Raw genomic sequence first — 21,889 nt, forward strand, 5'->3', positions numbered from 1 at the left:
ATATTTTTCAAAACAGTTAAATATTTAAATGCAAAAATCAAAACAGTAATATTGTGAAATATTACAATTTCAAATAACTGTTTTCTATTGTAATATATATGAAAATGTAATTTATTCCTGTGATGCAAAGGTGAATTTATAACATCATTAATCCAGTCTTCACTGTCACATGATCCTTCAGAAATCATTCTGATATGCTGATTTGCTGCTCAAGAAACATAATCAACTTATTATTATCAATATTGAAAACTGTTGTGATAATTAAGATTTTTGTGGAAACAGTGATGCATTTTTCTTGAGGTTTCTATGATGAATTTGAAATAAAATGTAACAATGTAAACGTCATTTACTGTCATTTAAAAAATAAATGGTGATGCCACTAAGCATTCATAATAGCCCTTCAGGTTTTAACCCTCCCCCCCTTCCAAAAAAACAACATAAACCAAAAGTATACAATATTGCGGTAACACCACTGCCATTAAGTGACAATTTATTATAGTAATCATTAAATATTTGAATAAACTGCAGAATGAAACACCAGGAAACCAAGGACCAATACGAAAAAATATGCAAATCAATCAAAACATCTATACACAAATAAATGCAATCCTTCAATGTGTGTTGTAGCAGGAGAACACAATTGTCTGCTTACAAAAATAGAAAATACCAAAAAAATATATTCATGTAATATCCCTCTGTACATGCCATTAGAAGCACAGGTCATAACTCCTGCTTGGTTCATCTGCCAGCATAAAAAAACTCTGCACACACACACTTAATCTGCGCCTTGATCTGAGGCCAGGGATTTCACTGGGATTATGGGATATTAAATCCATAGATTATTGAATCAACTGACATTTACTCTGCCGCCACCCTCCATGTAGTGCCTCGAACACGTATACAAGCAAATCAGTGTTTGACCTGTAAAATAGCTATATGCTTATGCATCCGAAACAAAATGTGAAGAAGACACACCCAAATTTGACTGTTCCATTCACACAAACTACTGCACAATATGAGCAAAATTCAGAAAGCCAGTGACTCATAAGAGCTCAAAAATCAGACCACAATTCACATTCACGCACACGCTACATGCCTGCAAGGCATGCTGTTTGTTCATACTCCCCAAGTTTCTCTGTGCATGGAAAGAATGACTGTGTGTGCGTGTGTGTGTTTTGCACTCAAGCTAGCTCAAGAGGATCTCTCTTGCGACTTGTCAGTGTGTGTGTGGTGGCAGATGTTAAATTAGGTGTGTATCCACACAAAGACTATTCTCAATCTTGCCTCTGTACCCATCATGCAATGCTGGCCATTGCATTGAGCTGGTTCCCTAGCAACCCAGCATCCCTTGTCCCAGCCGTCTCCTGGCAACAGGACCTGCGACCGTAATCAACCTGCGCGCCACCCCACCCCCAATATATTCCACTCTCTTTCTTTTCAATCTCCTTTTCTAGCTTATTCTTTCAGCCGCATCCATTTCCCATTTTATAATAAACACGGTTACATCAGAAAGACGATCCAAAAATATGCCATTTAATGCCAATTAAACATGCCAAAGATAACAAGATACTGATGTGTCTTATACTCAAACACAAAATTCTACATCAGTTTAGAGAATACTTGACCAATTCAACATATATTTATATGAATGTATAAGGGAAAATGCACAAGTTCATCATTTGTATTCACCTCTGCAGTGTTATTAAGAAATAACAGCACACTGAATACAAATATTCCATTATTATTGATTAATTATGAGGTCATCGAAACTGCATGTATGATAATCCTATGAGAATTAGGAAAAGGCCTTTTAATAGCATGTCATGTTGCTGTCGCTGCTTGAAAAGTCACTTCAATTACTCTCATTAGACAATGAAACACCACCTTGGCTGGACGATTAAAGCACCTAAAATCTTCATTCTTGAAATAATCAATAAGCTCTAATCAATTCGCCTGTTTCAAACGTGCCAATCGCTAGACCGTAAGCAATTACAATAGTAACACAGACGTAAAAGCTGTCAGCGTCAACGCCTGCTTAAATAGAAAAGGATGGACAGAGAGAGAGATAGAGGGGGGAAAAGCATGTGTGGAGATGTGCATTGGTTGGGCTTGCTAACTCGATATGCATATCAAATTCTGAATGTAACACATTCAAACAAACAGACCTCATATGAGCGATGCTTGCAATAGCGCTGATGTCTAACACTCTGAACACGAAGGCAAGAAACTGTCCTGTTGATTGAGATGGGGTTCTACTTTATTTCTGTCTATGGGAACCAAATGCTAAGTTGAAGAGAAAAGAAATGGATTAAAGTAAATAATGCATATTTGTTTGCTACTCTTTTCTCTTTACTGATTAGATCAACTTGGCTCTCAGTTTGTAAAAACGAACAAATAAAAAAAGTTATAGTAGATTAAAATCATTGTGTGGTTGCCCCATTGACTTCCGCTGTAACTACTGTCTGTGGTTATTTTAAGTATGTTTGTAATTAACACTTTCATAGTGAATATTCTTCATTTGAAACAGCTGTACCTGGTAAAAACAGGTATAGAATATTTTGTCCAGTTTCACAGACAAGGCTTAAGCCTAGTCCCAGACTAAAATGCATGTTTGAGCTGTCTTAACTGAAAGCACCTTGCAATATTTTAATATACGTCAGTGCCATTGTTTTGTCTCAAGATGCACACCAGTAAAATTTTTATTTTAAGGAACGTTTCTAAAAGCTACTTAAATGTCCTAATTGAACTAAGGGTTAGTCCTGGCTTAGTCTAAGCCGGTCTGTGAAACCAGGCCAGTATGTTTTAAAAAATGGTCATGGACACTTCAAATTGAAAATTCGATACGTCCTTATTACTCATCAGGAAATCTGCAAATGCCATATTTATCATTTAGTGTCTTCATGGCTTTTCCTGAGCAACAATATTGATCTGGGACACATTCAGAAAGAAGACAGATTACAGCCAGCAAACATGCTCTTAAGATTACATGATTTATTGCAGACAATGAAAACCAACCAAATCAAGAGAGGAAGTAGGACGGACCCAAGGGGATCTGTTGTTTGGGACTTTATTATAATAAATGTCTGAGCATCTGAAACCCTACCACACACAACAACAAAAAAAGTGGATGAAAATGGCAGTTTTTGCAGTTAACTACGCTTTGAAAAGTAGAAAATGTCCATTAGCTAGTTTAATTTTAGTCTCAATGGTGTGAAAAAATCTACTGTGCACAGTGGATACATGTCCATCAGATTAAGTTCTGCTCTTACAGAGTGTGTAATCATCAAATGCCACACACACACACACACACACACACACACTTACTAGCAGATGTCTGTCTTTAAGCTCATGGACGTCCGCTGCCTCCACCCCCACCACCCCCACCACCCCCACCACCCCCGGCTCATTATGTCAAATTTTCTTTCATTTCCCCCCTTCCCCCAATTCACCCCTCAATCTTCCCCCCTTTTCACATATCCGTCCAATTTCTCTTTAATTAGACCTACTTTCACCTCTCTCCCTCTTTCACGCTCTCGAACCCTGTAACCCTTCAATTCATCTGAACAATGGACTCATCCTGCCTGGATGTGAGTATAGACACTGACACTAAGTCAAATATACTTAATCGCGCATTTCTGGAAAGGAAACGTGTGCGCATGCAATTCCGCATCTAAGTCGTCGGATCGCGTTAGTCTGATATGATCGCTTGGCTTTCATTTGTGTAAAAAGTACAGTAATATGAGTTTGCATTCACTTTCTTACACAGAATCCAATTGGATTTTCATAGAAGTACATTTCACATGTACACATAGTTTAAGTGTAGTGCACTTACTGTATCTGTAAAAAGCATACGCTGAACAAAACATGACACATATTTTAGGGTATACAACAACCAATCTTATCTTATTTGACTTTCCGGGTGCCCGAAACATACTACGACGTAAATCAGAATGAGCACATTGTACTAAACTACAAACAAACATCCAGACATTCACTCTCACACACTCCATCCCCCTCTCTAATAACACCTGCCCTCCCTTCCCCCACAACAAAGGCACAACAGACGCTCTTTTAAACATGCGTTCAGACGCACAACTCGTCCCAAACATGAAAATGCCAAAAATGCGTGCACGCCAATTGAAACGCTATTTCAATAGGGACGGGCGTAATTTGATGCTTTGAATCATAATTATAATAGTAAAAACAGCATTAATAGTGCAAACAGAATCTATCTGGTCTGTCCTGCTGATCATCTTGCTTTGTCACAGTTTTTTCTCTGAGGCAGGAGTAAGAGTAAAGCTGTTCCTGAAACAGCAGATCAAACAAACCGTAAAAAAACTCAGTGTGAAAGCTGATATTTATCTTAACTGAAGTCAGATAGAATCCAGCTGAGTCACATTATACCATAAATCGCCAACACAACAACTGTCTTCCAAATTCATCTGGGGTTTTTTGCCTTGTAGCTGCAGTTTTTTTAAATGCTAAAAGGAGGCCAAAAAGAGTACGATTTGAGATGTGGCCAATTCTCAAATAGAGGAAACGAGCAAACGAAGGTGTTAATGTGTATGTTTAAAAGCTTGAAGGAACGCGTGCACGGCTGAAGTATCGCCCGCCGCTTTGTTGTGCCCGTGCAAGTGGGGCCGTGTGATAAACGGAGCTATAAGCAAACACGTTGGGATGGCAACGATAGGCAAAGAGCGAGAGATAGGAGAGATGGGGAAAGATAAGAGGAGGGGGAGGAGGAGGAGATCATGGGATCGGAAAACCAGAAAGAGGACTCCAGGTCTCCATTCTCCTCCTCTGTCTACAATCACTGCGAGCCTCTCACCTGAAATTAAACATAAGGCCAGGTGCCACTCCAGCCGTGCCATCTGTTCAACCCCTCCTCCCTTGTCTGTCTTAACCTCTCCCTTCAATACAATGCTCTCAGTTGATCTTTTATTCAGAGTTTCAATAGTAGCGAAATTACAATATTAGAATGTTTTTTGTTAGGCATTTTTCGCTTGCCCAAACAGCAGTCTAAAATAATTGCATGAAATATGATTATTACAAACCCAAAACACATTTGTATGTTTAGAATTTCAATTTCAACATTTTTTAGGATTGTTAAGGTTTTTGTTTGTCATTCAGGACACAATGTGTGTGTGTAATGGCATAAGCAATATGCAGTGGTGTCTATAGTATCTAAATCACTCTTTACTTATATAGTGAACTCTGTGGGTTTCACTATGTATTGATTAGTGAGTGTGTGAACAAGGCAGAAGTTTTAGAGACAAATTCATGAATAAAATGCACCTCATGAGTTCAGCATCATGGTAAGATGTCATGATGTACATAAGTGTGTGTCCACATTGAATTTGGGTCACAAGAATGGTGTGTTATTTGTATATACTGTATATTATTTGTTGTTTGCATGTGTGTACTAGTATTTACTTGTATTAATATTACATTAAGGTGTTATAATGAGTATATATATATAAGAGCTAAATATATATATATATTATATATATAAAAACTGCATTTTGTAAATTCTGAGAGTTTGAGAGTTACAATGACGACTGTGGCGCATCCTCAGACAACACAGAGGACCACTTGAATAACCCCTTACTCTTGTCTCTCTCACTCTCATTTAATACTAAAGGTTAGGAAATATTATCAAATTTCAGAGAATAAAAACTGCTACTCAAATGCTTTAACGTCCAACTATTGTGTTTCAAGTGAATGCTCATTTTATTAATAATTTTAGCACAGTTATTTCATAGAGAAGTCTGTTAGGGTATCATTTACCTGAGTTGGTTACCTGAGGCCCTGTTTACATATTAAGATGCGTTTTGGTCGATCGGATCACAAGTAGATAAGGCAGATACATATTCGTTTACACCTGGTGTTTTAATCCGTCTCTTTTGTCCACTTTCAACCACTTCTGTCCTGATTTCTTCAAAGGGAGGGTCTATGGACGGGTAAACGTATGGGCTTCTTCAGATCTTTCGAGCTAATGAACGAAATAAGCTCACGCAATTTACATATGAACACAGAAAAAAAAAAACATACGGAGAGCAGTAGCTTTTGTTTCTCCTCTGACACTCGCCGAATGCGGTGAGTGCGTGTTAGAAATCAGGAATGGTGAGAAAACATCATGCTTGGTACATTTTTCGTCTTCAAACCATTCTTGAGTATACAGCTGACGAAGTTGCGTCTGGCAAGCACGATTCCCATTATGTTTGAGCATTAGCTCAGTAGACGGAGAGTAGGCGGCCTTTTGTGGCTGTTCGAACGAATTCGACCACATGAGCGTTTACTCTACGAAAACAATCCTGTCTAATACTTCTTTGACTACCTCTGGAAGTGGTTGAAAGTGGACAAGCTCAAAACATTTTAGACCCCGTTTACACCTGTATTTAGTGTCGTCCACTTGTGATCCGATTGACCAAAACGCATCGTAATACCAGGTGTAAGCAGGGCCTGAGATACCTACCTGAGATCAGCCTGCTGTGTGAAAGAGCCTGAAACATTTGAATGAATATTGTTAGGATTTATTTATGTATTTGTATATTTAGATATTTATTCAGAGTTAAGAATACTGCCTTTTCTTTGTGGCTTTGAATACTATGTTGAAATAAAGACAACACAGTGGGCCGCTTGAATGACACCTAACTCTTGTCTCTTGTCTCTCTCACTCTCATTTAATACTAAAGACAATTCTCATCCCCCCTGGAGGTCCACTCAACAGATGAGAGTTGTCTTTAGTATTAAATGAGAGTGAGAGAGACAAGAGTTAGGGGCCGTTTACACAGAACGTGTTTTTCCATTCCACTGCACTTCTTTTCCATTATTTTTTCAATGTAAACATGCAGTAGACAGATGTCTTTCACCGTCATGTCTTTTGCAGTGTCTTGCGCATGACACAGCATTCTAAAATCGCAGCACTCAGGTTAAAATGAGTTCACTTTTTAAATGAGTTCAGTCTCTAGACCTTGCGCTTTTGTGAAAACTAGTACACACATGCAAACAACAAGTAATATACAGTATATACAAATAACACAACGTTCTTGTGACCCAAATTCAATGTGTGGGAGGTCACATAAGCAGAGGGATATTTTCAACTTCTTATTCCCCAATGATAGCTACTCTCAGTAGAAGAAAGCGAAAACTAAGTTGTTATTATAGCAACTTATGTAGAAAATTTTAATATTAATAGGTATAATTCACCTCAAACATTAAAATTCTGGCATCATTTACTCAACCTGCAGAACACAAAAGAAGATGTTTCGAAGAATATTTAAACTGTTGTTGTCCAAAGTAACTAAAAACAAAGATTAAAGATTGTTTACATTAATTGAAATAAAGCTGAAATAAAACAAAATATAAATATTAGATGAAAAACTTAAAAACCTTAAATGATGGGGGAAAAAAATTAATGTTTTAGTTGAAATACAAAAATTACTCAAATTAAAATACAAATAAAATTAAATGCTAAATTACTAAAACTAAAATGAAAACTAAAAATATAAAAAAAATGTATCTAATTCAAAATACTATTAAATACAATAAAAATTACACTAAAATTAACCTGCCAATGGGATCCAAAAGGACCACAAAAAAAACTTTTTGTGTTTCGCAGAAGACGGTTTCATGAGGGTGAGTTAATGATGACAAAATTGTCATTTTTGGTGGAATTATCCCTTTACTTACACTATTTGAACAGGCGGATACGTTTCATCACTTGCAAATTGACAATGCAAACAGTGAGTCTTAAAGATCAAATCTGGAAAATAAATCTGAATTCAGCCTAGTGTGAACAAAGCCTGAGGGGAAAAAGAAAAAAAGTGAGAAATTAAGGTTCCAAGCCAAATTCGGTCTTATCTTATCTGTCTTTCTCCCCTCGTCGTGGTAACAATTCCTATCTCACCCGCACACGCACTCTAAACACACATCATGCAGCGTTGCCGGAGCGATTCGCTATGATTGACAGGCTGGGGGCGGGGCTTGCTCTGAATGGCAGGTGCCATGAGCTGGTAATAATGCCACACAGCTGGGCTTTCCGTGTGTGTGTGTGAAAAAAGAATGAAAGAGAGAGACAGAGAAAGAGGAAGAGAGATTTCTCTTTAAGGGGGGGGCTGTAGTTCTTAATAACATGGTTCCCTTTCGTACCTCAGGGGGGAGGTTTGAACACCGTCTTACCAGGCTTAGGTGAGGGGGGTAGACTAATAGAAGGATGGAGGGACAGAGGAGGAGGAGAGAGGATTTAAAGCCGAGGGAACCCGCTGATCTACGCCTGGAGAGGTCGCAAAGGTCAGACTACTGTCATGCTAATAATGGGATTTGTTCTGGAGTTACTCTTGAGCACACATGCGCATAACGTTACGCACCATAAGGAAAAACAATCTAAACAGATGCTCGCGAACACTGGTTCTCGGAAACTAAGGCACAACGTGGTCTCGCTTCAATTTAATTTTGTCGCTTCTAACACTACTCAGCCAGTCTTCGATGTTACGTGATGTGACATACGGAGTAATAAAGCCATATATCCCTTCATTAGCCTGCGTCTGGTGGGACCACAATTGGCTCGGAGTCTGTTCAGATGCACCAGAAGCTTCTGTTTGGCCGCTCAGTCCACATCGTGTCTCTGCTTTTACGGCGCCTTCGCATGCAGCTTCCTCTTGTGCAAATTAAACTCGCTTAAATAGAATCTGAGGGGAAGCAAAAGATTCCCTGTGGGTTTGCTTGCTTCAAGTCTAATCAACAGAAAGAAAAAAAAACATCATGCGAGCACTGAGCGTATAGTTGTATTAATTCCTCATTAAATCTCAAAACAGACCATATAATCTCATCCTCGAGTTCTATACTGTACGTTGACGTCAAGAACATTCGACTCGCAACAACGCTCATAATGATCCAGTACATCTGGCAAATCTAAAAAAGTAGGTGATTTACGGATGAAAACATAAAAACGCATTAAAAAAAGATGAAGAGATTGGAGGTTTCTGAATTTACAGGTTGCCCGTCACGGCTCTGGCACGGCAGATGGCCTAACAGCTAATCAACGACTTCAGAGAGCGACATGATCGCGGATGCCTTCAAGGATTGTGCCCTCCTACATACCTAATTAAAGTCTGTTCAGTCAACACAGATTTCCACAGATCCTGTTTGCTGAACCATCTAATGTGTTGTTTCTACTTTTAGAAACAACTTCATGTTCCCCCCACTGCGAGAAGTGCTTTATGATAAAAGATTTATTCTATATGCAGTCTGCTATATATAGACAATTGGAAATGTTTGTCTGATTTAAACAAATCAATTTTTTATACAGCCCCGTCTCTGCGTTCAGGTCATCTACAGCGACAACTCACCCCAGGCAATGTCTTCTGCTCGTGCAGTGCATTCTGGGCCTTCAAGGCTGACTCCCTCGCACAGTACGTCAAGAACGCACATCCTGAAGGAACAAGAAAACAACGTGGGATGTACAAGTAAAAATATAGCAAAACCTAAACAGTCCATGAATATTAAGCAACTGTGACTAAGAAATAGATGAAAGAATGCATCTCTCTCAACACAGATGCATTTTCTGTGAATAGATTTCTTTAGAAAGCTAGACCGTTGGAAGCAAACTCAAAATGAAGTAGAAGGAAATTAATGCTATGTCAAACTAAAGGTTAAAGTTTCTACACATTAAAACACAGTATGTGTCCTCACTAGATGCAGTACAAGAGACGTTTCTCTTCAGATATGAAAAGGAATCTCATCTAGCACCATTAGTCTTACATCTCCTCTTGAGACTGTCCGCTCAATAGAGCCGCGTCAATCTCGTTTAATTACCTTTGTGCATTCCCGTGTACTTGTCTTTGATCACCGTGAGCTCATAGATCTTCCCAAACTGCTCAAAGATGGGCTTCAGGTCCTTCTCCTCCAGATTCCGCGGGATCTGGCCAATGAAGAGCTTGATGGCGTCGGCCTCCTTCATTAGGACAGTTTCCTAAGGGAACGGAGCGACAGCTGCGCCCGGGGTTTCAGCACTGGAGAGCGGCTCAGCGGCGGAGGAAGAGTCGCGGTGTTAAACTCGAGTCCCCGTGGAAAAGGGTTGAACCGTGACAGCTCTGCGTAAAACAAAACACATAAAGCTAAAATACTCGCTAACACTTTATAATAACTCCCATTAACAAGATTTATATTTGTGATGCTTGTAAAGTAGCCAAAGTAAAGCGTTAAAGACCGTCAGGAATGGAATTTTATTGTGTTTACAACACAGTTAGCCAAACGTTAAGTATTTGAAAGAGCCTTTAAACATAACACTAAAGCTTTTATTATATATCTGTGAAATATAGAACGAATAAAGTGTGTTTAAGTTTTGCCATTGTACCGTGCGCGTGCGATAAAGTACTGGAGCGGTCTACTGTTGCTATGGTTACCTCTTCAAACCATTCCTGCTCGTGAGCGAATATACGAAAAATATGCTCACTGACTAATTTGCAACTTGTGGAGATGTTTTAAAATAATTGAATATGCATTATTAAATGTAAAACATCAACGTTTAAGACCTCCCGGCCTCAGCCGCGTTTGCAATATGAAGGTAGCTACTTTAACTAGATGTAAGAACGAAAGACCACTCACAATTCAATATGCAAATGATAAAAGAAAAGCCACCAATCGCCATGCCAGAATTACAATCTTCCATGTCGGTCGATTTTGAATGGTGAAATTCTCACACAATGGGAAATCTTACAAGTTATAACGTTTATAAATAAAACAGATAGCACACCAAAGCTGAAATAATCTACTAAACAAAGTCTTAATGAGCGTTGATTGGTTTGTGTTGAATTATTTGCATAATATTATGGAGGACAATAAGGATTTCAATACATCATAAATGTCAAACATCATACAATGCTTAGCAGATTCGTGGTGTAAATATAATAACATTTATAGCTATTTCAATATACACTAATGATATGTTTAAATGAATGCATATATAATGTAAATATCAATAATTTAAGCTATTATAACATGTTATCAAAACATAGGATAAGAGTGGTTTCTATAAAGGAATTTTAAGAGAACAAAATATTACAGCAGAACAAAGAAGCTTATGTTACGAGCTCTGGCAATAGAGCACATTAAAACTGAATGCAATAAAATAAAAATGCTTATAAATATTGACGGATATCCCAGTAGCTTCTTTGTTTAATCCACACTGGAGGCTCAGGCGTATGTGGCTCTTTGTCACGACACCACATACGCACATACATGACAGAGAACAAAAACACGCAACTATCCATGCAACTTCACGCCTTCAAATCAATAAAGACTGAAAGAAGTTTATTCAAATCTTACGAGCTCTCTGGTGTGTGTGCAAAGCCGAAATTTGCTCTCGTTTCCTTCCCTCTCTCTCTCTCTCTCTTTTGTTAATCCCAAGGGGATGTTTGTTTATTTGCAGTCTTTCTGTCTGGTTGTAGAATATGGTCTGATATTCTTCGTGCACTGATAAAGAGAGCTGATGGAGAGCGGATGGGCTTGAACGCAAACCACTGTACATTCAACTAAATCCGTGCATCTGTCACCCTTGAATCGTCTTGGTTTTTGTCTCTCTGTGCCCTCTCAAATATCTCCTGTTGACTAGAATACATGCATGAATCAATAGAAGTTTAAATGCAAATAAAATGTATTTCACTCACGTTTTAATGCAGAGGCAGTGAAGAAGACGCACGGTAATGCTGTAGCCTATATTCAAGGTGTTGACACTCCGTATAACCCGTAGCTTTTGACGTCGAAAGCCGGTGTCCCCCTCCTGTCCATCTCCTGTCCTCCCTCGGGGTGTGGAAACCGTGATGCTTACTCGGATTAAGGGAGCGTCTACATTTTCCTCTCACGAACCATTGGGTGCTGTCAAATACGAACAGCTGTCCTTTTCATTTCACTCTGGTATACTATGGAAGTAAAAAGAAGATCATGTAATCATGACTTTATTTCTCCAAATCGCGCCTATAGTAGGCTATATCTCACTTGAGATTTTTTTTTTATATATATATATTTGCGCTATTATGTCTCACAATTGCAACTGTTTCACAATAAGTTTTGTTTTTCGTGATGCAAACCTCACATTTAAAATCTTGTAACTGCAACTGTATGCATACGAATGTATCGTTTTTTTAATACTTTTTCAAAATTAATTCAGATTGTCGCGAAATACCTTTGAATAAATGTAGTACAGTACTATAATTACAGGCGTTCTTGGTTTCTCAGAGAATGAGTTGAGTACAATGGACAAAGGGACATATTTTCCATATGCATACAAGAAGTCAATACAATTACAACAAACATAAAGAAAAGATAAATAGGCGATAGCAAACTCTTTATTTTAGGCCTATTTATAAAAAAAAAACAATAGTTATATTAATATTAACGAAACTGCACGTTCTCTATCCATCAAGAACCATGATCCAATAAGAAACAAATAAAAAGACAAATGAACACGTTTTATTTAATGGAAATTTACAATGATATAAATAGCTTTATGGTTCGCTACTGCTTTATTTGAGTGTTCGCTTTTTGCGTTTGCATGTAACATTCGGACGGTCCCTGATATCAAGGACTCTAATCCGCCTTTTGTTCTGTCGAGCTCTGACCACGGTGCTGAAACTACATTGAGCCAAATCATGTTTTCTCGCAAATTAACGCCCACATAAACTACATGCTTTCCTCACTATGTGGTCGAGCAATTTCTCTATCTCAGTGCGCGTTCTATCGGGGAATTCATTTTTAATTCATTCTCGATTAATAAAAACAAAAAAACTGCCTAAATAAAATAAGGAGGTGATATAGACAACATCACACACATCGTGTGCTCGATTTACATCCTCCAAGGCATCAAGTGCATCTGTAATTTTTCAATGGTCAGTAGCCTATATATCAGGCTGTATGGCTCTTAGGGTAAACTCAATCAAAGACTAGTGTACTTGTGTTAATTTACTGGGATTGGCAACCATCTGCCACGAGCCCCTAAATCCGCCAATGCCACTTTTACCCTTGACCCAAAAACCCATACGACTTAAAAACGCATCTTTCTGTTGATAACCTCACATTAAGACAAAAAACCCTCTATACTATGACTCAAAGCACGACTCATTCGCGTACACACGAGTACGCACTTACAATCACAGATGACTCAACTGATTATACCAGACAGTTGAATTAACGACGACATCTGCTGGTTATTTCAGTATTGCAGCACTGAGAGCTTGTCAATGGTCGAAGTCTGTGTCAAAAATGCAGGAAGATCAATTCAATTCATTCATATATTTTTTCAAACAAGAGCAAAGAAATCTGGATGATAAACAAACTGCTTTCATAATTTGTGAGTAGCTTCCTTTATATCCATTCATAGAAATTCATATCAAGCCACTTGAGGCCTTTTTTTATATCTTTGTGAGGTATGAAACGTGATATTATATCCACTTGCTTCAAGTGAACTTGCATAATGGTTACATATACCCTGACCTTTACCAAGTGCATTATTTCAAGCAATAACCAGTCAGTTCTTGGATATAGACTATAACTATAGGCATATATGCTCCTATGCATCCATTCACAAAAAATGTCTAAACAAAATATTTAGGCACAAAATTGTCTGCATCTTCATTGCAAGAACAGAAAAAAAATAAGCCCAAATAAATACCTCTAAGAAGAGAGCAAGCTATATGATAGTTACCTTTAGCAATAAAGTTAAGATCCCTTTGTACCAGTAGAGGGAGATAGAGCTCTAACTTTCCACTGTTTACTGCATTTGAAGGCCTGAGTTGGGAAACAACTTTACCAATTGAACATGTGTGCATCATCCATTGCAATAACAAATAACTTTAAGACAACATTACATTTTGTCCATTGCCCTGGAAAAACTTGTGCATTTTACCACTTGAAATGCACCACTGACTTTATAGAGCAATGCTTTGCTGTGGACTTGCAGCCTGAGACAATTCAGGCTAAGAGTTCTGGCAAATATAAAAGGATGAGAGAGACATACTTGGTGTGCTCTGTGCAACAGCATATCCTTTACCTTGATTTGCAAGCGGATGGGATACAAGGGCATTGGATGTCCCCTCAAGCACAGCTGTTGCTGGGCAGACAAAATCCTTCACCAGAAGATCTGCATACATTGAGGATGGACAGGGGAAGTCAAATTAAACAAAAGGTTGATTGGGTTAAAAGACAAAGGACAGGAGGGGGAGGGGGAGGGGGAGGGGGAGGGGGAGGGGGAGGGGGAAGAAGTATTAAAACATTAATAGAAAGCACAACCTTACATGTATGCATCTAGTATCAGTTGCATAGTTATATATTTTCTGTTCAGTTTCAAACACATGTGAAGAGAAAGTATGAAATTATATCGAAATCGCATTATCATTATTTATCAATGCATGATCATGCAAATAAGAACAAAAGCACTGGTTACTTGAGCAAAGCGTTTATTTTAATAGGCTATTTGAATTCAGGGTTAATTTCGAGTTAACTGTGTATGACGAGGGTGGGTAATTTCATGGATCGAATCCCTGTGGAAAGTTTTGCATGAAGCGATTAACAAATGTTTCACTTGAAACGTGGAGAGCACGTGCGCTTTGCATATGTGGGCGTGTCCCTTACAACCAATTGAATTAAGTAGGCTTACGCTACGTTAAATAAACAGACGAGGCGAGCTGATGAACTGCAGAACATGAATGAAAAACCTCAACATCACTGTTAAACTTCATCTTCGGTCCTGTAAAATTTAGTGGTTGTAGAATTAGCCAATGGATTTTTTTTTTGTTTTATGATGTTTACTTATAATTCAAAATATTGATTTCACTAATTATATTATATATTAATATAATAATTTGACAACTGAAATTATAATTATGCGTATGTATTAAAATGACAAGTCTTTTAAATCTAATAATTGCGTATTATAACTAATTGTGCCTAAAATATAGCCTATGATAATTATATATTTAAAAGGTTTTTGTCTCTTATTTCCAGTTCAGAAACTCGAAAATAACATCCTGATATTATTTTGTGTGTGTGTGTGTGTGTGTGTGTGTGTGTGTGTTCTACGTGTTTGTTTGTTTTTTCCGCAAAGAAATTCGAATAGGTAGCCTATCATATTCGATCTTACTGAAACCCGAGGACATGACGAGACACTTGGTTTGACTATCTAATATATTGGAGCGCTTCATGGTAAACCTTTACTGTGTTTTTCAATACGCCTACGTTAGAAATTCAAAAATACTTTGAATATTCATATGAGAGAGGCGAAAACCTTTGTTTTTAAATGGTAATGGAATGCAAATAAACCTATAACCCTTGAACTCTGGCCCTTCTCAATTTCTGTAAATAAATCAGTAAATTAAGAAATAATGTAGCTAACTTTAATAAACATTATATGTTCTCTCACGTGTATTTATTTGTGTGCACATTACATTAAGTCTGTAAAAAAGTAGTAATACAAGCGGATTAGATAATGTTTAGTTTAGGCTAAACATTAATTTAAACCTCAATTGCCAAGTTTCACAGAGGGTTAAGTACACCCAACAATGAAAATTCTGTCATTATTTACTCACCCTTATGTTTTTCCAAACCTGTACGAGTTTCTTTCTTCTGCTGAACTAAAAAGAAGATATTTTGAAGAATGTTGGTAACCAGACAGTTGATGGTGTACCAAGCAATAGCCACCATTGACTTTCTTAGTAGTTTATTTTTTTCCTACTAAGTAAGTCAATGGATACCGTCAACTGTCTGGTTATCAACATTCTTCAAAAAAATCGTATTCAACAGAAGAAACTCATACAGGTTTGAAACAACGTAAGGGTGAGTAAATTATGTCAGAATTTTAGGGTGAAGTATCCCTTTAAGCCTAGTCCTAGTATCCAGCGTTTTCATCAGATCTTTCTACCAAATCACAACACATTAATATGTTATGACTGTATTTTTGGAAACGATTTATGACCTCAAAACTCTTCTCTTCATGTACATCTGCTGTTTTCCATGAAAGAGGAGATCAGCCGTATAAAGCAGGGACCTCAGAGGGCGAAAAGAGAGTTTGAAAACCCCTGGTGTGAAACTATAAAGAATTTTGCTCAACACCAGATGTTTTCTTGTCATGAGTGTGTTCTTTTCTGAAGAAAAATGAAACTTTTAAATGAACAGCAAAATGCATGTGCTAGTTTTGATGAGGATTTTGTTGTAGGGTAGAGAATCCAATGAGTATATACCAGGACTGATTGGGCTCCCCTCGGCACAGGGCCCAGGACAACATTCAGGGTTGTCTCCCCCTGCTGACGACCATGTGTAAATATTATTGTTGCTTTGCAACTTGCATCAAATATACTAGTGGTTACACCATCATATTTCTACATCAAATTGTTTTTGGAATGTAGACAGACATTAAAGATTAAGGCAATTAGTGAACTGTTCAGCTTTAACGGGTCTTAAGCAATTTAATGCTTATTTTATGATATTAAACACTTCACTACTAAAAGCAATGACTTTAAGGGTTAGTTCACCCAAAAATTTAATTCTGTCATTAATTGCCTACCTTCGTTCCAACCCTGTAAGTCTTTCGTTCATCTTCAGAACACAAATTAAGAACTTTTTGATGAAATCTGAGAGGTTTCTGTACCTTCATTAACTACCACTTTTACGCTCCAAAAAATACATAAAAAGATCGTAAAACTATTGCACATAAATTGAGCAGTTTAGTCCGAATTTTCTGAAGAGACACAATCTCTTTATATGATGAACAGATTGAATTTAGGCTTTTATTCACATATAAATATTCATCAATTCACACATCAGTTGTAGTAAACGGAAGCTCAAGCATATTCGCTTGACGTGCAAGAACCAATGAAGTTCATTCTCATGTTACGCAGCGCGTTTGAGCTTCCGCAAGAACCAATGAGGTTCATTCTCATGTTACGCAGCGCGTTTAAGCTTCCGCAAGAACCAATGAGGTTCATTCTCGTGTTACGCAGCACGTTTGAGCTTCCGCAAGAACCAATGAGGTTCATTCTCGTGTTACGCAGCGCGTTTGAGCTTCCGCAAGAACCAATGAGGTTCATTCTCGTGTTACGCAGCGCGTTTGAGCTTCCGCAAGAACCAATGAGGTTCATTCTCGTGTTACGCAGCGCGTTTGAGCTTCCGCAAGAACCAATGAGGTTCATTCTCGTGTTACGCAGCACGTTTGAGCTTCCGCAAGAACCAATGAGGTTCATTCTCATGTTACGCAGCGCGTTTGAGCTTCTGTACGAGGTTTGTTCTCGTGCGTCAAGCAGGTTCGGTTGAGCCTGATCAATGTTTATATGTGAATAAAAGCCTAAATTCAATCTGCTCATCATATAAAGCGATCGTGTCTTTTCAGAAAATATAGACTAAATCGCTCAATTCATATGGGTTAGTTTTACGATCTCTTTATAAACTTTTTGAAGCGTCAAAGTGGTAGTTGCGTAGCTGTCAATGGAGGGACAGAAAGCTCTCAATTTCATAAAAAGATCTTCATTTGTGTTCCGAAGATTAACGAAAGTCTTACAGGTTTGGAACGACATGAGGATGAGTAATTAATGAAAGAAGTTTAATTTTTAGGTGAAATAACCCTTTAATTTTTCAAACTGCATAACTTTAGTTATTTAGCTTATTTAACATTTTTGAGCACAGAGAAAAGCCAGTTTCAAAATGTACTGGAATGGTTTACTTTTATGATCCAGACCTTAAAGATTTCTGAAACAACGTCGGAATCAAACAAAACGGCTTTGATCATTGCCAAACTCCTTCCTACTTTACGCGTTTTTGCTGTTGTATTAATCAAGGGGGAAAAAACTCAGGAAGTTGTTACCCTGATTTGATTCAAGGAGCTGACTCCATAAACATTCATGTAGGCTACATGCAATCAGCCACAGCTGATCCTCGAGAATAAGTGATATTAAAGTGGAACTATGATGCTTATAACAGGCCTCATATTAGAGGAAGGAGTTCTTGTGTAAATTCTTTGTCTTATATGCTACATTTATTTCGGAGAAAGACAAAACTTAAGTGTGACCAGTTATCTCTAGAAAAAGTCTTTATTTGATTTGAAAAAAACTTTTATCTTTAACTGTGTCTGCATATAATTTGACAACTTCAACAGTTAAAAGTGTGCAAATGTAAGCCTAAAGTGAGGTAAAAATGCAAGAAATTAAGAGGTAAATACTCTGCCAACCAGACTAGAGTATGTGAGAGGAGCGTTTTGTCCAGGATCACTAAGTTGGAAGCAGGAAACCCGAAGTGGAACTGAAACGGATCGATTATAGAACGCTTTGAGTGAAGTGAATAATTTAGCTTGAGTTAACTGTATGCATTTTCGTATTTCATTGCTTATTAGAAATGGTTTGCTAAAATGCTATGATAAAATTGGCATTCATTAACTCATTTAAACACCAAGTAATTAGGAAATTTACTTTAAATGGGATTAAATGCCTTTGATTTTGGTTCTAGAATTAAACATGGTGTAGGACAAATCTCAGTCATTTCTAATCAACATTGTTGCAGCCATTTAGCTACAATATTTTTCTGCATATGTGTTGATCATTTTATTGATGAATGTTCGCGAAAATGTGAAGAGCAAAGAAATCAGTCACTGAAGCAACTGAGATGAAAAGACTCAAAGAAATCATGGTTGAGACTGCACTTCCCCACAGTGTTTTGTTTTGTTTTCAAACACATCTTTATTTAAATCAGTACAGTAAAAGCCTCTGGGAACTGAGGGAGGCCATGACGATTCTGCCCGACAACTTCTTTTCTTCTGTGTCTTCTGCCACTGTTGGCAAAAACGGCTTGTCTCTGTACACCTCAGCACCTTACCTCAAATTTGTAAAGATTACTTTTTCTCTACACTGCTGTTTCTCCATGACAGACGATAATGAAGCTTAACTACCTGTTAGGGCTACATTTAATTACAAGTACAAAATAAGATGTGGTGAATCAAAACTACCAGCTTTGCATAACAATATAGCTTGATCATCAGTAGAACTTAACTTCAGAAGTAAAAAAATATTACATATCAATCTTAATTAAATGTCGATCCAAAAAAAACTTCGAGGTCTTTCCCAAAGATATTTGCAAGATACATGCGCTAACATTTTTACTAAGGGAAATGACATTTTGAATTAACTTTTAAATTTGACTGACAGAAAAACTATAGAAATTAAAGAATTAATGAAATGAAATAGAATAACCACCTCTTGTTTTGTCTGCATTCAGATTCCATCTCATTCCACGCCAGATATTCTTTCCATTTCTCTGCTCCAGTGCTCCTTGACATCTTGCCGCACAACTGCTCATGGTTTGCATGTCTTGATCATGGAACAGAACAGATCTTGCTCAAGAGTTTTTAGTGATCTAGTTGCATCCCCCTGGTAACTTGAATAAATTTGCACTTCTCTATTGTGATCTTGTGAAGGAATTCAACACCATCCCCTTCGCGTCACTGTCCACAGCAATCTTTGACTTGCTGATAACCCAACAGCACTTGGACTTTACTTGCTCACTGTGACATGCACTAAACACCTGAGCATAAGAATCACAATAGACACTTCAGTAATGCGGAGGCAAGTAAGGTCTTTTTGGGGGATAAAATGGGCCCCTGACTCTGGGAGGTCCGCCAAAGGGTGGGCCGGGTCGCTTGCCTCTTGGAAAGGGCAGCTCATGGTGGACCGGTGGTGGCCGGCGAAGGGGCCTTGGAGGTGGATAGTGCCCAGGGTGAGGTGGACGAACATGGTGTGGCGGTAGAGGCCTGTGCTCCAGGTGAGGAGGAACCCTGTGCTCTGGATAGTGAGGTGGTATTTCTTCAGGATAATACTCTGGTGCTGGTGAAATTGGGTGCATGTCATAATGAGGGGGAGATGGGCTATGTGGTGGATGGTCGTAGTATGGGTCAAAGTATGGCTCTTCAGGCAAAGGTCGAGAAGGACTTGGGGCTTCATGGTAACCCCTTACTGGAGGAGGAGAACCAATGCGGTGATGGGGTATACTTGGAGGATTCTGCAGAGGTACTCTTGGTGGATGTTGATGGTTATAGTCCAATGGACCATTCGGAGGGATGTTAGGAGCATGGTGTGGTGCATGAGCAGAGTGAGAAGCCCCTTCTCCATGTGGATAGAAAGGCTCCTTGTTTGGAACCTCATGAGACAAGCGTTCATAATCGAATCCTGGGGCACATGAGCTATCACCACCACCTCGTTCTGCTTCACCGAAAGGTTCCTGCAAATCCCTGGTAGCACAAGGACCACTTGCCCTCAAAGAAGATGCTGGAGGCATGAAGTCTTGAGGTGGAGGAGGAAGATTTGGGATAGGTGGGAGAGGTGTAGTAAAGAAATTAGGTGCAGCGAGATCCTGTCTTGGTTCTTTGGCAAGGTATGTTTCTGCATTGTATGTGTCAGAGCTGGACAACACTTGCTTCTCTTGATTATCTCGATATGCATAGCTGCCTTCCACCAGTTTAGGATTTGGTCCCATTTCATGGATTACAGGGTTTTGTCTCAGCTCTTGACGCATCACACCGGATCTCTCGGTGGCCTCTACACTGTCTCTCAAAGTTTGTTGGTTGCTGGACATAGAAGAAGAACGCATAGCTTCAATGCGTTGATGCCGCTTTGCTTCTGCCTCCGCAAGAGAGGGCACAGAGGTTCGGAAGTCTTTTTTTGGTTCAAACTTCTGGTGAGGTTGTGGATCAGTGTGTGCATTTTGTACCTGCCAAGATGCTGATTTAGCATCTAAAGCTGTGGACGTAGACGCTGTTTGCCCCTGCTGATATGGGAATGGCTCTGTTTGGGGATCATCCATAATTTCGTCTTGCGTTGGTGTAGCACCAGCTTCATCCCTTACAGGGGTTCCTCCAAGGTTCTCTGCACTTGCTGAAGGGCTATCAACAGTTACCTTAGGCCATGGCAGAATAGATGGAAAACCTAAATTAAAGCCTTTCAGTCCTGCGTTCCCTTGGAGTAAGTTATCAATCTTGCAGTCCAGGGTAGAGTTGAGAGAAGAGCAAGGATCTACTTTTTCATTCGCAATATTGGACTGCAAAGGAGTAGGCTCCACACATCCTTGAGAGGTAGGATCCCTGGCCAAGGGGACACTAGATGGAGTAGGTAACACTTTAGGAATTGTATGAGTCTCAGCTGTTAGAGGAGGAGATTGCTTGTCAGAAATTGAAGTTGTGGTGGTCTTTGCAGCCGGGTTATTTAGCAAAGACGACAGACCTGGGAGGAAAAATTAGGGAAAGGGATGCAAGGGTCAGCAGATTCATTTAAAAACACACCACATTTTCTAAAGAACCTGTACAGAGTATTTTCTAATATCATCTGCTGTTTCTACCACAACTAGGCAAAATGTCTATAACGTTTTAAATCAACATGATACAACATTCTCAACACATTTAACTTCTGTAATGTGACATTTCTACATTTACAGTATATTCAACTAAAGGGGAATGCATCCATTAGGAATTGTGAGCAAAAGTATCAGAATAAAGACATAACTAAATGGGAGTTTGCACTCGACTGTGGAGGGCTACTTTGCTCCTGAAACACTGCCTGTCTTGACACCAACTTTTGGCACATAGAGGCTAAAGGTCAAGCTCACCCTTGAAAGCATCGCAATGTATCCCAATGCCATTGCCTATACAGGATATCCCAATGCTTTATTATTCCCCAGACCCACTGTTATTTGCCATAACCTTAATTTTAAACTCAGCAACAAAGAAACATCCCTTTTACAGAATTCTGCATCTTGATTGGGAAGGGTTTTTAAAATGAACCATAAATAATTATTGCACATAAACCTGTGGAACAGGCCTTAAGACACTAACAGTTTACAGGCGGTAGACAATTAAGGTCACAGT

The 21,889-nt window shown here is 38.6% G+C and overlaps 1 protein-coding gene across 7 annotated transcripts in view; it reads right to left on the reverse strand.

The window, feature by feature from the left end:
* celf3a (cugbp, Elav-like family member 3a) overlaps positions 1 to 21,889 on the reverse strand; it is a 64,237-nt gene that overhangs the window by 17,642 nt on the left and 24,706 nt on the right. For 3 of the 7 annotated variants that reach the window (XR_014608476.1, XM_084131335.1, XM_084131334.1), the window contains exons 1-5: positions 19,230 to 19,577; positions 14,048 to 14,137; positions 11,670 to 11,921; positions 9,817 to 10,094; positions 9,351 to 9,433 (exon numbers count right to left, since the gene is read on the reverse strand). Coding sequence is in view for 4 of the 7 variants with exons in the window: in XM_084131335.1 (XP_083987461.1) it covers positions 9,351 to 9,433; positions 9,817 to 9,961 (228 nt within the window). In the remaining 3 variants the exon portion in view is untranslated. Of the gene's footprint in view, positions 1 to 9,350; positions 9,434 to 9,816; positions 10,095 to 11,669; positions 11,922 to 14,047; positions 14,138 to 18,691; positions 21,249 to 21,889 lie in introns of those variants that run through there. The other 4 variants (XR_014608477.1, XR_014608478.1, XM_084131332.1 and 1 more) reach the window with 2 other exon arrangements.

The sequence above is a fragment of the Abramis brama genome (assembly GCF_963993115.1).
Source record: "Abramis brama genome assembly, chromosome: 12".
NCBI lineage: Eukaryota > Metazoa > Chordata > Actinopteri > Cypriniformes > Leuciscidae > Abramis > Abramis brama.